The sequence below is a fragment of the Hemitrygon akajei genome, chromosome 23 (assembly GCF_048418815.1).
Source record: "Hemitrygon akajei chromosome 23, sHemAka1.3, whole genome shotgun sequence".
Classification (NCBI taxonomy): Eukaryota; Metazoa; Chordata; class Chondrichthyes; order Myliobatiformes; family Dasyatidae; genus Hemitrygon; species Hemitrygon akajei.
In genome coordinates, this window is record NC_133146.1 from 42,098,870 (window position 1) to 42,116,535 (window position 17,666).

General features: G+C 41.7%; 1 protein-coding gene across 3 annotated transcripts in view; it reads right to left on the bottom strand.

Moving 5' to 3' along the window:
* Nucleotides 1-17,666, bottom strand: part of adgra1b (adhesion G protein-coupled receptor A1b) — a 533,717-nt gene that overhangs the window by 165,443 nt on the left and 350,608 nt on the right. For all 3 annotated transcript variants that reach the window (XM_073027522.1, XM_073027521.1, XM_073027520.1), the window contains 2 exons: nt 16,832-16,993; nt 1,586-1,807 (listed from right to left, as the gene is read on the bottom strand). In XM_073027522.1, coding sequence (XP_072883623.1) covers nt 1,586-1,807; nt 16,832-16,993 — 384 coding nt within the window. The remainder of the gene's footprint in view (nt 1-1,585; nt 1,808-16,831; nt 16,994-17,666) is intronic.

A 17,666-nucleotide genomic window follows, 5' to 3' on the forward strand; every position in this document is an offset into this window, starting at 1 on the left:
CCAGTTTCTTTTTGCATACCATGCTTGAATCTGACTACATTATCTATTCCCAACTATGCATTCCGGATCCTAATAATTTTCTTCATATAGAAAGCAGAAGTATATTAAAATGTCAGTTTTGGTTCATTAGGTAATCTCATTCCAGACTTCTGCAAGAAGAAAACAAAATATCTCTACCCACTCTCTCAACCTGCTTCCTGATTAAAAAAATTAAACCCCCCCCCCAACCTCCTCTGCTTCAAAGAGAAAACAAAGCTTCTCCAATCCATCCACAAAAACTAAAATCTCATTCCTGTCATCATTCAAGTAGGTCTCATCTGCTTTCTCTCTAATCTTTCTTGTTGTTTAGTGCATAGTACAGAAGGAAATTTCCACCTGTGGCAGAACCAGTGATTAATAAATGCACATCATTACCTCCTTGATCTTGTAAGAAACAGCCCATCTCTGCATGCAACGATTTATGGATATTCAGGCTCAGGCAGCTAGTGCTAAAATAGTGTCACAATTATCATCTCTGTCAAGCCAACGGTATCTCCTTGATATCCAAGTGCATTCTTGGACTCCATTAACATCTTGGGCCACCATTCACTGAATTGATCTACTATCTAAACAGAAGCATCGGCCATTGGCTGAGTACTCTGTGATAAGTGACTCACTTCCTGAGGCATCGATCGTGTGGATAGTCGGAAGCTTTTTGAGGCATTGATCATGTGGATAGTCAGAGGGCTGAAATGGCTAACACAAGAGGGTACAATTTTAAAGTACTTGGAAGTAGGTACAGAGGAAATGTCAGGGGTAAGTTTTTTACGCAGAGAGTGATGAGTGCGTGGAAGGGGCTGCCAGTGACAGTGGTGGAGGCAGATACAATAGAGCCTTTTAAGAGACTCCTGGATAGGTATATGGAACTTACCAAAATAGAGGGCTATGGGTAACCCGAGGTAATTTCTAAAGTAGGTACATGTTCGGCACAGCATTGTGGGCCAAAGGGCCTGTATTGAGCTGTAAATTTTCTATGTTTCTATGTTTCCCTAATCCATTCCCTGATCTACAATGCACATGGCAAGAAGCACTAAAATAACTCATAAAGATTATTTCACCTTCCAGACACATGAATTCTACCCATTTAGAAAGACAAGTATAGCAGCCGTATTACAACAACACCTCCTTGAAGCAACATGCTATAATGACTTGCACATACATTCCTATATTGCCTTGGAGAAAAAGCCTTGGACTCCCTGCCTAACACTTCTACTATTCAGATTGCACCCAGTTCAACAAGCCAACCATCATACTGACTCCCTCGCTGGACTGATACAGCCTGAATAAATCTTCCCAAGTGCAGTTAGTAAATATCAGACAATAAATAATGACCCAACCAAGAATACCTATATCCTGTGAATAAATAAAAGACAATTATAATTAATAGTTACACTAATTGTAAGTGATCCTTGTTTTAGTTGGTGGATTAGGCAAAAAAAAACACTTTAGCACTGATAGCTTACTTAGAATGTTAATCATCTTGACATTTGAAAAGAGAGCTGTGACAGAAAACCTGCTTTACAAACCCACCACAAATCATCCTTACCTTAACTGGGAAATTCACAAGAGAACTGGAAAGATTGCCCGTATTGCATTTAAAATTCAGATGTTGGTCTCGACGAGATTCAGCCTCCCAGACCTGTTGACCAGCACCACGACGCGATGATGTCTGTAGACTTGAAGCAACTTTCTGGAAAGCTGTGCAGGTCATGCCTGTGAAACTGGATGGCTTGATCTTGAAGGCCTCGAGAGCTATATTCGTGGAAACCTGGTGAGAACATATTTGACCAAATGGAATTTCAGTGACATGACAAGAAGTTTGTGCATCATTTAGGTATATGAGCTTAAGCTTGATACTTTGCCATTTCTAGTTCCACCTTTGTGTGTGTGTTTTTTGGTCTCATGGAAAGCCTTGCTATCTCACTGAGCCAATTCAGCATTGTTAATTGCTAGCTGGCAGTCATCCATGATGAACAGAAATTGCTCAGCATTGCGTGACATTGTAAAAGAAACGCTGGTTTATTTTATTTATAGTCAGCCTTAAATCTTACTTCATTTCAGCTTTAATGGATGCAAAACTGAATGGTTCACTGAGACAAATTTTCAAAGGTCATGATAAATTACCTGAAACATGGTTGTTACTGTTGTAAGAAAGACTAAACCTCAGAGTTTGCCGATAGAACTTGGACCTCAATCAACAAAATTCAAGTTAGCATGATTGCTGCCTGCATAATAAAATGACATTAACATGCAAAGTGCATTTTAATACTCAGCCTGCTTTGAAGGAAAAATGGAGTCACAGGCTGATGTGAATTAACAAACAAGAGACATGGTTGGGGAGCCTGAAATATTTAACAGAAACCTTCCCTGCAGAATGCAAATTGCTCCCCTTTAGTGAGAACACAAGAGGTTATAGGTTATTCCTTGCACTGGTTCAATAGAGAAAGTGTGATTTTAAGTGTATACTCCTGTGAACATTTGAATAATTCAGAACCTCCAGGCAAGAATATATTACAGCATTTCTCATTGGTTTTAAATACAAAGTTAACATGTTCTTGCCTGTAGGGTTCAATTCTATACTACAAAACAGATTTACGTTTACTGTTTTGAAATCAGAAAGAAGCTGTTACACTGCCAACACGATTTGACTTACATATCTTGTTCAGACAATTCATGTCCAGCATTACTTAGTAAAGTATAAGCTTTAAAAAAAATTGAGTGTCAATATAGTGATCACTTCAAAATTTCAGCAAAAGCTCTGCCATTTCTGCCTTAAGTTACACGGAGCCCTGCTTACGTCCACTTTCCTTGATAGGCTTTGTTTTAAACAGTAATTCAAGTTAAATCTGCACATCCTTATTTTCCCTTGACCAACTCTATTCTGTATTTCTCCCACTTTTTATAACCACATGAGATTTTCAATTCTTGTCTCTTGAGCATGTCCCGTGTTAATCATTCTAGCACTGCTGTATCCATAAAATCTTTGTTGCTTTGCCCTTTTCCCATCCTGTAAGTTGTTCCTTAAAACTTAACCCCAAGATTAAGCTTTTGGCTTGGTGCCAAATTTTGTTTGAAATCACTATTGCACTTCACTGCTATTTTTCTCTCCGTACTGTTGCTTAATGTAGCTTGGACTGTATCTTTGGAAAGCAGGCTACAAATAGTGGGCCTGATTGCATTATGCTATTTACAAAACTCAAGGGTAACCTGGATTCTTGGAAAAAACAATTAGTGCAGCTATTCAAGAATTTGATCTTGCTGCAATATTTGATATTTGTTTCAGATGACTGGGGATGAAGAATGTCTCATTCATTACTTAGAGCTATAAAAAAATTTCAGATAATTTACAGGTAAGGGAGTTAGAATGTTTCATAAATAGAAATTCAGAGAGCAAACAAAAATGAAGTACAGGTTGAGAAACCCTTATCCAAAAGCCTCTGAAATCAGAATTTTTACGATCACTGACGTGATGTCAACAATGGAAATTCCACAAGTTGCTGGGAAGGTCCCCAGGTGATGCGCAGGTCTCTACACACCAGAGACAGCTCTAAGAAGTGACCTCACATTTGTAATGAAAAATAGAAAACAATGCTTAAGGTGAAAAATGGATCGTGATTGCTTACGGAAAGAGTGGAGTCATCAGCACTGGAGTGAACATATGTCACTTAATGGTACGCTGATCATGAAACACACAAAGATCTATCACAACAAACTGAGAATTGAAGGTAATTTTGAATATTCAGCAGGCTTGTTGCAGAAATTTAAGAAAAGGCATGGTATTAAATTTTTAAAGCATCTGCTGATCCCGAAGCAGCAAAATTATTTTTGAATTTGTTAATATTGTCGCTGATGAAATCTAACACCAGAAAAAATCTACAATGCTGCTTATTTTATACATTACATAACATCTTAAAAAAAAGTAAAATACAAATACAGTGTACTGTAACATTTTAATCAAAACATGATCGTGGTCAGAGACTGAAAGCCTGCTGTTGTTTGTCATTGTTCTACGCTGATTCAGGTATTCTCCCGATGCTGCTGTGCTGTTTTTGTTACCCTGCACACGTTATATTTTCATTATATTAATGATATGTTATAATTTTTACTGTTAAGTACATACATGTGAAACGGGGACACCTCTTTATCACATTAGGGAGAGAGAAAGCCTATGGTATGTTGAATTACTGGGTGAACGTGTAGTCTTCAGGGTACTGCAAGTCTGTGTCTTCATTAATGCTTTGCCATGCACTTGAGAGCGCGCTGGGGGGTGCTGATGCTTTTTTGCTGGTGGGGGGGGGCAGGTCGTTGCTTTCTGCTGCTTGTGCGTGGGAGGGGGAGCTGGAGGTGGACTTTGGGGTTCTAACATTGAACTGCCATTCATTCTTTGGGAACTCCTCTGCTTTCGTGTATGTTTGTGAAGAAAAAGAATTTCAGGATGTACATTTCTCTGACATTAAATGTACCGATTGAAACCCATTGAATCCTACTGACCTATGTGATGAGCAAGTGGAAGACAAAGACTGCCTACCAGTAGCACATAAATTCAGCGTTAGAAATAATGGCAATCCCAAGCTATCTTATTACATACTCCAAAATTCAAAATCTGAAAAACTTCTGGCCTCAAGCACTTTGGATAAAGGGTACTCCAACTGTATCAAGTCAGTAATTGTTCAACACATCTCTGCACTGGACTAAACTCATGTTATTGACTGCATTGAATACAGCCCAACAAGCAAACATTATCCTATTCTGTCTTCACTGAAATACAGCTGTAATCATTTGAACTCGATTATAGACACCATCATTTATACTCACTAATTATCTGATGATTTTATAATTGCATCAATTAAAAAATCTATGCTTAAGTCTTGTGCAATTGCTTAATGTTAATGGCAATATTTAAATGATCTGCCAATCTCTCACCATTATTCCACAAGCTAATAGTTAGCTTTTGTTGGCTTTCGTGAATTCCCAGGAAGCTCCTTCAGCAAGGAATCCTCTGCCATCTCTTAAACAACCTTGGACCTGCTGGAGACTTTTTATTTGGTTGGTCTATGAGTGAGCAAAGTGAGATGCAGCTATCTCTATAAGAATACCCACAGGGGATTTGACTGACTGACAGTTTGAACCTCACAAAATACACTCTACAGAACAGAGTGGTTGCCTCAGGTATGGATCTATGAGCAGCTGGGGAGGGAAGCCTTGTAACCCCATTGAGGACAGCAAGATACATAAGCTTTAGGTATAATGGAACAGAAATTTAATGCACCCAAAAAAGTTTAGGAAGACACTGCGCTAGGGCACCAGCGAGAATCATCCCAGTACCGGCTCCAACTGTTGTTGGCTGGAGAGAGAGTGATGGGGGGGTCTCACAGACATCTTCTACTTGGTACTTCAATTCTCATCACATAGGCATTTCAGTTACATACTTTATGACTAAAGTTTATTGGCTGGTGGTCTGTTTTGAGTTGGGGGTTATGGGGTTGGAATGTTTGGTTACCACAAGGGTTCTTGGGGATGCATTGTGACCACAGCATGAGGATTGGGGGAGGGGTGTAGAATTGTGGGGGGCACAAGAGCCCTGTAATTTGATAGTGAGACTGAGGTGGTGACATCAGAGCCAAGTACACAGTTAATTGGTGGGGTGGGAGGAAATTGGAACACAGTGACCCAAGTTTAGGTAGCCTTTGCTCTGACAGCCTTGGGAGACTCACTGAGGGCATGATACATAAAGTGCCGTGGAGAGAAAAGGAACATAATGCAAGTGAGTGAGAGGGTTGGGGTTGAAGGTCAAGCCTGAAGGTAGCTAGATTGCAAGTTTGGGGAAGAGGTATGGAAAAGCAGGGATGATCCTGCAATATGGGGACAGGTTCTGAAGGATGGAAGTAAAGTTGGAGTCCTTCCTGTGCTCAGATATCTGGGTTATTCCAGGAGTATCCAATGCTGGTCTCTCCTGGGGTTCCCAACAATAGTTAACCCATAAGCAATATAGTCCGTGGGTAATGTCATCCATACGTTCATTGCAGAAAGTAGGTCAGGGTGATTATTATTGAGTCTCACTCTGTGGAAAACTCAATCTCTAATAGCAGTGCAAAAGAAATGTTATGCAACTGAATTTTTGGGCAATGAGACAGGCAAGCATTGTAAGCGTGACTGAAATGGAGATAATGAGATCTATAATCACAGATGCAATTGATATTGAAGCACAACAGTTGGTATCATCCCACTGGGACTGAATCCTTAGGAACCTTTGGTCATTAGGAGATTGACAGAGCAAATTCTACTTATGCTCTCCAAACATAATTTCATAAAATTCCTACAATTAGAGAGTGGAGTGAGGCCTAATTTGTAAAGCAATATTATATGATTCATTAATTTCTGGACAGCCTTTTTTTAAGCATGGAGTCAAATGTTTGAATTCCAAAACGTTTCATTAAATTTCCTTCATGATATAAAAGGTTGATTCAATCATGACAACAATTTGAAAGCAAATATCACATAATGTGGATAAATATAATGTTTTCTGCTTTGGTAAGAAATATAGGAGCAGTAAGTTGTTTCAGAGGTGCGCAATTCTGATGTGCTGCCGTGTAAATGGCTGTCCTTGTACACAAATCAGCACACATGAAAGGAAAATAAATGATATGTTAGCCATTGACAAAAATGAAACATTGGAGAGAGTTTGAAATTCTTTCACATGAATCTGCTTATGCAATTGGAGAATCAGAATGGAGACCTACTGTGAAGTGTCTAAATTATTTAGAGACCGGTGCTGGTGCTGGTGGTGGGGTGTTTAAGCCAGAGTTGCAGATGGATAAGAACCAGAGTGCCAGAACAGACAGTGGAGTAGTTGTGGGGTAAGATATTGTTAAGCCTACAAACAAAGTCAGGAATCGAAATGTTGAGCATGGACGGACTAATGTTCTGAGTTGAGTTTATTTCAATGCAAGGCAGATAAGCTTTGGGCATGGAACAGCACGTGGAATAATGAAGTTGTAGCCTTCAGTGAGACTTGTTGCAGGACAGGCAGGATTGGCAGCTCTATGTTCCAGGGTTCAATTATTTTAGACGTGATAGAGCAGGAGGGATTAAAGGAGGAAGGTATTATTAGTCAGTGAAATTGTCACAGCTATGCTCAGACAGGACAGACTGGTGAGCTTCTCTACTGAGACTATATAGGTGGAACTGCGGAATTAGAAAGGAATGGCCACATTAATGGGATTATATTATAGAGCACCCAAGAGTCTGCAGATTGCAGACTGTTGTAAGAAACATAAGGTTGTGATAGTAGGTGATTTTAACTGTCCACATTTTGATTGGGACTTCCATACAGTAAAAGGGCTGGATGGGGTTGAATTTGTCAAATGTGTTTAGGGAAGTTTCCTTAATCAGTACACAAAAGTCTCAACAAGAAAGTATGTGATACTAGATCTCCTATTACTAAATGAGACAGGGTAGGTAATAGAAGTTTGTGTGGAGGAACACTTTGCATTTAGTTATCATAACGCCATTAGTTTCAAGATAATTATGGATAAGGGTAGGTCTGGTCTGTGGGTTGAGATTCTAAATAGGAGAAAGGCCAATTTTGATGGTATCAGCAAGGATTTGTTAAGTGTTTTCTGGCAAAGGTGTACTTGATAAGTGGGAGGCCTTCAATAGTGGAATTTTGAAAGTACACTGTTTCTATGTTGATGTCAGAGTAAACAGCAAAGGTAACAGATTTAGGGAACCATGGTTTTCGAGAGATATTAAGTCTCTGGGTAAGTAAAAAAAAAGCAGTAGCGATAAGCAGAGGAGTATAAGAAATGCAAAAGAACAGAAGGAAATCAGGCGAGTTAAAAGGTGGCAAGAGGTTGCTCTGGCTGGGATTCGTATGAAGGAAATCCCAAGGGCTTTTGCAGATATATTATGAGCAAAAGGATAAAAACAGACAAAATTGGTCCCCTAGAAGTTCAGACTGGTCATCTAAGAATGGAGCCAAAAGAGATGGGGAAATCTAAAATGGGATTTTTGCATCTGTATTTACTTGGGAGATGAACAGAGTCCAAACCAACCTACAGGAGAGATATCAATAAGATTGAAATAATGCAGAGAAAATTCACAAGATTTTTGCCAGGCCTTGAGTACCTGAGTTTTGGAGAAAGGCTGAATATGTTAGGACCTAATTCCCTAAACCAAAGATGAATGACTGGAGATTTGATAGAGATATACAAAATTATAAGGAGTTTAGATAGGGTAAATGCAAGCAGGCTTTTTCCACTGAGGTTGGATGAGACTAGAACTAGTGGTCATGGGTTCAGGGTGAAAGGTGAAATGTTTAATGGGAACATGAGGGGGAGTTTCTTCACTCAGAGAATGGTGAGAGTGTGGAACGAGCTGCCAGAGCAAGTGGTGGATATGGATACTACATTATTTCAACATTTAAGAGAAATTTGGATTGGTACACGGATGGAAGGGGTATGGAGGGCTATGGCCCAGATGCAGGTCAATGGGACTAGACAGATCAATAGTTTGGCATCGAGTAGATGGGCTGAAGGGCCTGTTTCTATGCTATAGTATTCTATGACTCTATGATGACAACACTGATTCAGCACCCATGATCACCACTCCCAGCAATTGATTAAGAACATCGTCCCCTAATTCCCGGAGGCTAAACTGGAGGGCAAGTTACAATTCACCCAATCAATCACCTCTCTCTTCTGCGATTTGTGGCTTGTCCAAGTTCCTGTGCTGTAAAGCAAATGGACAACAGGGAATTGCGTGAGATTAGTAGTGGAATGCCTGTTCTACTCATCTCCTGCTAGCTTTATGTGGGTTAGAGTTTTTCAGAAAGTGGACCGACCTACCAAACTTGCACTGAGCCAGCATCCAATGCAGATTAACTGCATCTTTCCTGGTGCAGATGAATTTTTGGATTGAAATGTCTTACTGCACTTATGCAAGGAGTTAGGAAGACCATGTCCAATTTACATGAATTTTATTCCTATACATTTAATTGGAAGGTGCTAAAAGTCAGGCAGTTTCTATTAACAGCATGGGAATTTCCTTTCCAACTTCACTGAGCCATTTTGGCATTTAACATACAGTACAATTGGGAGTGAATCATTTGTCCCAAATCGTATGTTCCTCTGTGATCTGAAAACAATGTTGTTATGTTTTATAACTTCAAAACATTAAACTAATTCAAAAGAAGACACAGGAGTTCAAAATGTGCATCTAACATGATGTTTTTACTTTAAGTGAGGCATGCAGTTATCACATGGTAGTGTGATGACGTATACAAATCATGTATTTTTACATACCATAATGAATTATACAAACAAAGAATGTTTACTCAAACAATGTATTTATAAGATTACTCAAATATTACTGAAATATTAAATACAGAACAGATATATTTCCAAGCATTAGCTTTGGACTGAAAATGTCAGACTTTTCAATATTTTGATGATGCACGGAGTTATGTAGAAGGCCAGTTTTGGTGAACTTGAAGATAATTTTATATTATTACACTACAATACTCCTGCGTTTTACCTGTCAATTTAAGTTTTGCAAAATAAATTCACTTGATACTTCAAGCATAAAACAAGAGTTGATACGAAGTCCAGAATGAGAAATCAGAAGATAAATCTAGTACTGAACTGCAGTAACGAAGCAAAATTTGCTCTTTAGCTCCCATGTGCATGACTGCATATTTATGTAGATCACAAATCAAGAGTAGAAGCCTCAAACAGTAAAGGGAATTAAAAGCTACTTATGAGATGTATCCCAGGATAGAACAATCAAAACAGTTTATAAACTTACATCAATGCCTCAAAATAAGAACTTCAAAAAAAGTCTTGCTTCATAGTGATATATATTATGACTATGTTCAAGTTCCAGTTTTTGTTATCTGACTGTACATTTATACAACCAAATGAAGCAATGTTTCTCCAGGCCATTGTGCATCCGTAAAACATATATCACATACAGAACCTAAACCAAAATATTACCATAAATAAGTTCTTAAGCTGGTGCCACATACGGTGGCTGTGTTGCAAGCTCCATACCAACTTTACAATGTACTGCTAATTTCTGCAATTTCCTTCGCACTTCTTGTGCAAGAAGCTGATACTCACATCAGATATGATCGACTGACTGTCTGAACATTGGGAAGACAGCACTTACCTACAATGTGGCACCTTTTCTACACTGAGAACCCTGCTTACACAATCCATGGGAGGCTCCTTTATCACACCAATGCTACCCTGGAAGCAACGGCGGAGGTGAGGGAGAATGGCCGGCATTCCAGTGAGGTAGAAAGAGCATGCTAACTGACCGCCGCTCCCTAACTTACTCCTGGCTAACTTTCAGTGAGAGCCAGAATCTCCTATCAGCAGGAAACAAAGGAATGTAATGTTTTGTGCTTCGTGGAGACCTGGCTGATGGAGGAGATACCGGATCACGCCACGAGCCCTCTGGGTTCTCCCTGTTTCGGGTGGACAGGTCTAAAAACCTCTCTGGGGAGTAAAGGAGGTGGGGTACGCTTCATGGTCAATAATGCTTGGTGCGACCCCTGGAATGTGCATGCCCTCAATATCCTTTTGTTCCCCGGATTTGGAGTACCTTGTGCTGCTGTGTAGACCTTTCTGGCTGTTAGAGAGTTCACAGCTGTGTATATTCCACTGCAGGCTGATACTGACCTGGCTCTCAAGGAACTGTACGAAACCATCAGCACCCTGGAAACTGCACACCCAGAGGCTGCCTTCATCATCGCCGAAGACTTTAATAGACTGTCGCTGTCTAAAGTCGCTCTGAAGTTTTGTCAGCACATCAGGTGAGCACACAGGGAGATAGCCTACTCGACCACTGCTACTCTCCCTTCCACAACACTTACAAAGCACCCCCCCCCCCCCCCCGTCCACCGTTTGTGAAATTGGATCACTCCGCCATCTTTCTTCTGCTGAGGTACAGGCAGAAGCTGAAACAAAAGGTCGCCATAGTTAAAACCATCCTCTGTCGCTCTGACCAATCGATCCCCATGCTACAGGACTACTTTGATGATGTCAACTGGAACGTCTTTCATGATGAGGATGTCTCTGAGTTCACAGAAGGGGTCACGAACTTCATCTGGAAGTGCATCGAAGACGTTGTCCTCCAAAAATCTGTCAGGATCTATCCAAACCAGAAACCCAGGATCAACAGTTCAGTGCAAGCAGCACTAACCATGTGAGACGGAGCTTATGTGCTGGTAACCAACAGGAACTCAAGAAATGCCGCTATGATCTACGCAAAGTCATCAAGGCAGCAAAGAGACAATACCGGGACAAGATCCAGACACAGCTCTCCATCAACAACACACACAGCTTATGGCAAGGTCTGCACACCATCGCAGACTTCAAAGCTAAGTGCAATGGTGCTGCCAACATTGCTGCCTCTCTCCCAAATGAGCTAAATCTTTTTTAAGCTCGGTTTGATATCACCAACATTGAGCCCCTGAGGAGAGCCACCAATGCAACCTACACCTCTGAGGCTGAGGTACACAGGTGTTCCCAACGAGAGGACGTCGCAAGTCTATGGGACCGGACGACATCCCAGGGCAGGTACTCAGAGTGTACACAGCACAACTGGCAGGTATGCTTACAGACATTTTTAATCTCTCCCTCTCCCAGTGTAGGGTGCCCTCCCGCTTCAAAACATCCACCATTGTTCCAGTACCTAAAAAGATCAAGGTAACATGTCTGAATGACTGATGTCCTGTCGCACAGTGGTGTCAAGAAAACCTCTCCCTCAATGTCGCAAAAACAAAGGAGCTGGTTGTGGATTACAGGAGGAATGGAGACAGGTTAACCCCTATTGACATCAATGGATCTGGAGTTGAGAGGGTGAATTGCTTTAAGTTCCTCGGCATCCACATCAACGAGGATCGCACGTGGTCTGTACATTCCGGCTGTGTGGTGAAAAAAGCACAACAGTGCCTCTTTTATCTCAGATAGTTTAAGAAGTTTAGCATGAGTTCCCAAATCCTAAGGACTTTCTACAGAGGCACAATTGAGAGTACATTCAGCCCGCCTTATCTGCGGGTTCTGCATGCACGGATTCAACCAACCGCGGGTCGGGAAAACCCGGAAGTTCTCTCTCCAGCACTTGCTGTTTGAGCATGTAGACTTTTTTTTCTTGTCATTATTCCCTAAACAATACAGTATAACAACTATTTACACAGCATTTACATTGTATTAGATATTATAAGTAATCTAGAGATGATTTAAAGTACACGGGAGGATGTGCATAAGTTACCGCGGATCAGGAATTGTAAAAGAAATGGAAGTTCTCTAAGTCGGAACAGGTACATCTGGTATTATTTAGTGTCAGTTAGTCAAACGTTTTGTCTTAGTATATAGTACAGTATATATTTTACCATTCTATGCATATAAAACACTTAAGATACGTATATATTTCAATAATTAAACCACTGCGTTGCTCAGTAATAATTGTAGCTTTCATCAGGGCAGGGCCTTCACATGTTCCATTATTCTCACTTTATCCTTTAAAATTGTTCCAATCGTTGACCGACTGTAGCATAACTTTTTTCCAGTAACTGATGGCGTTACACCTCTTTCCAATCGCTTTATTATTTCAACTTTATATTCATTTGTGATCGTTTTTTTAGAACAGAAACACTGCAGGCGGCAGATCTCGAGCTCCGCCAGGTCCTAAAGTCCACCGCCCTGAGACAGGTTAAATAAGGTCCAGAGCTCCGCCAGGTCCTAAAGTCCACCGCCCTGAGACAGGTTAAATAAGGTCCAGAGCTCCGCCAGGTCCTAAAGTCCACCGCCCTGAGACAGATTAAATAAGGTCCAGAGCTCCGCCAGGTCCTAAAGTCCACCGCCCTGAGACAGGTTAAATAAGGTCCAGAGCTCCGCCAGGTCCTAAAGTCCACCGCCCTGAGACAGGTTAAATAAGGTCCAGAGCTCTGCCAGGTCCTAAAGTCCACCGCCCTGAGACAGGTTAAATAAGGTCCAGAGCTCCGCCAGGTCCTAAAGTCCACCGCCCTGAGACAGGTTAAATAAGGTCCAGAGCTCCGCCGAGTCCTAAAGTCCACCAACTTGAGCATCTGCGTTTTTTAGTATTGGTCCCAGAACCAATCGCCTGTGGATAAGGAGGGCCGACTGTACCCTGACTGGCTGCATCACTGCTTGGTATAGGAACTGTACTTCTCTCAATCGCAGGACTCTGCAGAGAGTGGTGCAGACAGCCCAGCACATCTGTAGAAGTGAACTTGCCACTATTCAGGAAATTTATGGAGACTGGTGCAAAAAAGGGCCCGAAGGATCATTGGGGACCCGAGTCACCTCAACCATAAACTGTTCCAGCTGCTACCATCCGGGAAACGGTACCACAGCATAAAAGCCAGGACCAACAGGCTCCGGGACAGCTACTTGCACCAGGCCATCAGACTGCTTAATTCATGCTGACACAACTGTATTTCTATGCTATATTGACTGTCCTGTTGTACATACTATTTATTAAAAAAATACTATAAATTGCACATTGCACATTTAAATGGTGATGTAATGTAAAGATTTTTACTCCTCATGTATGTGAAGTATATAAGAAATAAAGTCAATTCAAAGTTAATATAATTCAAAGGCGTGTAATGTGTAGGTAAACAGTAGACAGATTGCTGTCCCAGTAATGAGACCTCATTGACAGAAGAGTATTCATTAATGTCACAGCGTGAGAGAAGTTGTTACCCAGTCTGGCAGTCCTGATCCTGATGCTTCTGTACCTCCTTCCTGATGGTAGTGGGTCAAAGAGTTTGTGGAATGGGTAGTAAATATCTTCAACAAAGATTTGGGCCCTTCATCTGCATGTACTCACCAAGGATCTTTGTGCTCTTCACTCTCTCCACAGCAGAGCTATTGGTGTGCAATGGAGAGTGGCTGACCTGTGCCTTCATGAAGTCCACAATCATCTCTTTTGTCTTGTCCACAATGGTTGTTGCTTTTGCACCATTTGACAAGCCTCTCTGCCTCCCCTCTGTATGATGACTCAATATTGTTACTGATGAGGCCAGCCATTGCAGTATGATCAGTGTACTTGATGCATTTTGAGCTGAACCTGGCAGTGAGGTCGTGAGTCAGCAGCGTGAACAGCAGCATCAGCTTCCCATCAAGAAGTCCAAGATCCACTTACAGAGAGGGCTGTTGAGTCCCAACAAGCACAGTTTATCCACCCGCTTCTGAGGGACGATCGTGTTAAACTCCGAGCTGAAGTTGATGAACAATGTCCTGGTGTACGAGCCATCGTTTTTGAGGTAGGGCAGGCCAGAGTGGAGGGCCGAGGCAATGGCACCATCAGTGGACTGCTTTGAGTGGTAGGCAAACTGGAACAAGTCCAATGTGGCTGGAAGGTGGGATTTTATACAATCCATTACTACCCACTCAAAGCACTGCATGATTGTTGAAGTCAGTGCCACTGGGTGGTAATTATTTAGGCCAGCTACCGTTGCTCTCTAGGGCATTGGAATGATGATGGCTGCCTTGAAGCCTGCAGGGACAGTGGAGTGTTTTAAAGAGATATTGAAGATGTCCATTAAGACCTCTGCTGGCTGTGCTGCACAGTCCCTCAGCGTCTGACTAGGTACGTCATCTGACCCCATAGCTTTGTGTGGGTTTACCCTGGCAAGGATCATCCTTACCTATCGTGCAGCCAGACAGGGTGCCTGTTCCTCAGAGTAGAGGGGACTTACATCGATATCACATCATCCAATGCATCGAATCATGCAGAGAGGGCACTCAGCCTGTCAGGAAAGAATCCGCTACTATCATGGGTGTGTAGAGTGGGCTTGTAACCGGTTACAGTTTGCATACCTTATTACATGCGCCACATGTCCCTGGTGCCACAAAGGTGTCCTTGGCTTTTCTGTGCGTACTCACACAGTGCCTTCCTGGTGGCATGGAAGAGTGCAGCTCTTGCTGACCTTAGAGTCGTCCTCTTCCCCCTGATCCCTAAACAATGCACGGACCTCTGCAGTCGGTCAAGGTTTCTGGTTTGTTCTGGCACTGTAGTGTGTAAACACAGTAACATCCTCAATGTATTTTCCTATGTAACTGGTCACTGATCCCACATATTCGTCAAAGTTGACATGATGATCATAGGTAGCTGCCTCTCTGAACGCGCTCCAGTCCATGCTTTCAAAGCAGTCCTGTAGCACTGAGGTGGCACCTTCGTGATCTCCTTGTGAAATGGTTTGACTCATGTAACCAGTATGCAAGGATTAGCAAAATGGAAATGCGGGGTCTGGATGTCCAAGGTGAGGTCAGGGCTAAGCCTTGCAGGCTCCGTGGATGTTGGTATAAACCAGATCTACAGCAAGTTGACATGCTGGTAGAACTTTGGCAGGGCTGTTTTTAAGTTGGTTTGATTGAAGTCACCAGCAACAATGAAGTCACCATCGGGTGAATGGCTTTGAGGTTGCAGATGGTGCCATAGAGTGCCTACAGCGCTTTGCCAGCACGAACATGGAGTTGGTGGGGGGGGGGGGTGGGAGATGAAATCAACAATGATCACAATGGCAGTGAACCCCCTCGGTAAGTGGAAGGACCTGCATTTCACCATTAAAATTCTCCTGTTAATACCGAGGCATTTGCATACCTGTTCTTATTGATATAGGCGCACAAAGCTCCTTCACAGTTCTTGCTGGAGTTTGCAGCATTTCTATCCACTAGAAAAGATATTAGACCCTCTAGCTGGATGGCTGGTAGGAATGTCATGCTCAAGCCACGTTTCTGTCAGGATGACTCTGCAGCAGTATCTCATCTCCCCCTGGTTCAGACACAGGTGCAGAAAATTCAGTTTATCTTCTAGCAATTGAACTTCAGTGAGTGGAAGCTTCAGGACCGTGGAGCTGCAGGGATCTACTTAAAGTCTTGAACACTGGCGTGCTTACCGCGCTCCTGCATTTGAATCTACTGCTCCCAGTGGCCGCTTCCCCAAGTAGCTGTCGTAGACCACAGCACAAAGTGAGGATCCGCACCCCGTGTTAGTCCATAGCTGCACAGCACCTTCATTATTCCACTCGCCAGCAAGGCAGACTTGCCGATTTTAGTGTTCTTTATGAATAGCAGTGTTTTGCAGTCATAGAAAAGGTGAACAGGATAAGAAATTTCATTGTTGATTGGAGCCAGAGTGGCCGCTGTGACCGTGTGTGCTATTATCTGGAGTTGGGAGGTGGACTTTTCCCAAAATCCATCGCCTTCACTAAAATCAATCGCCTTCACTAAAATCAATCGCCTTCACTAAAATCATGATCCGTGGCCTTTTGAAAAGCTGCAGCCTGACTCTGCTAACCAAGTTGAAAGTTTACAACCAACTTATAAACAAGACACCCTCAGTAAGAGCAGAGAAAATATGGTTCCACTTTTACATTCCTTGAAACAACTTAGAGTGCTTGAATCACCTTCAGTTAAAGAAGAAACATGGGTGTTGTCATAAACAACAATAATAAAAACAGTGTACAGAGACACTTGTTCAATCTGTTCACTGCCTAGATTTCAGAAAGCCCTCACATGCAAATTTCACCAAAAATAACTTGTTCACTTGGATCTTCTGCAAATAAATTATTTTGAATGGAGGAAACCCCACAGTGAATGTTATTGCAAATGCAATTTCATAAATGTCCACTAATTAATGAAACTGCTAAGAGCTGAAGAAGTACTTATCTTCAATATACACAGTACTATAAAACTTAGTCCATCTATCCATTCATCTTTTCTAATCAATTGAGAAAAAGAATTAATGAAATGAATACCTTAGAAATACCCTGTGAATTGCTGTTTAGCACAAGGTTTGCAATGAGTTCCACGCACTGCACAATTCGGGTACATGCCTTTTCTTCATTCTGGGCCATCCACAATATGTGTTCATCCACGAGCATCATGTTACTGGCGATTTCTATGATGGATTCTCCCAGCTGGGGAACAAACATGCACAATTATACTCAGATGATTCATTTCCAGGTGCCACTGTACTGAAAAACAGAAGTATTTCCAAAACTTTTGTTCACCATTCAAAAAAAGTGAACCTAGTAACAGCCATTGATATCTGTTCAAATCTTAGATTAGCTAAGCTTCACATTCTTTTACTGAAATTATAGACTTCACCTATCTTTATTAAAATGCTCAAACCAAATGTTGAAATTTTCATTCCAGGCTCTGATGTTCATGAAGAGCTCCAAGGAATGCTCAGATAGGAAAACATAATTTCAATGCTGATTTAATTTTCTTTACAGATGAAAATGTCAGTTAATCAGTCAAGTAAAATTCTGCATGATGTGATCAGGGAATGCTTCACATTAAATTTTCCCCTGATCAAGAAAATACAGAGTCTGGCACATTCAAATGTACAAATGTCAACAACTGTGGTTGTTGAAGTTCAGTTATCACAACCTGAGGCTGTCACTGCAAAAATCCTGCAGGGCATCGTTCTTGGGCAGACAGCTTTCCTGTATCAGGTGCCTGGGAAAACAGCTGCTTGCTGACAGTCACAGTATCAGTTCAGTTCCTAAGACTTGACTGACTTTAGCAGACATAACTCAGTTCATAACTTGAAATAATCTTAGCAGCCGTTGCAGGCAAACAAGAGGA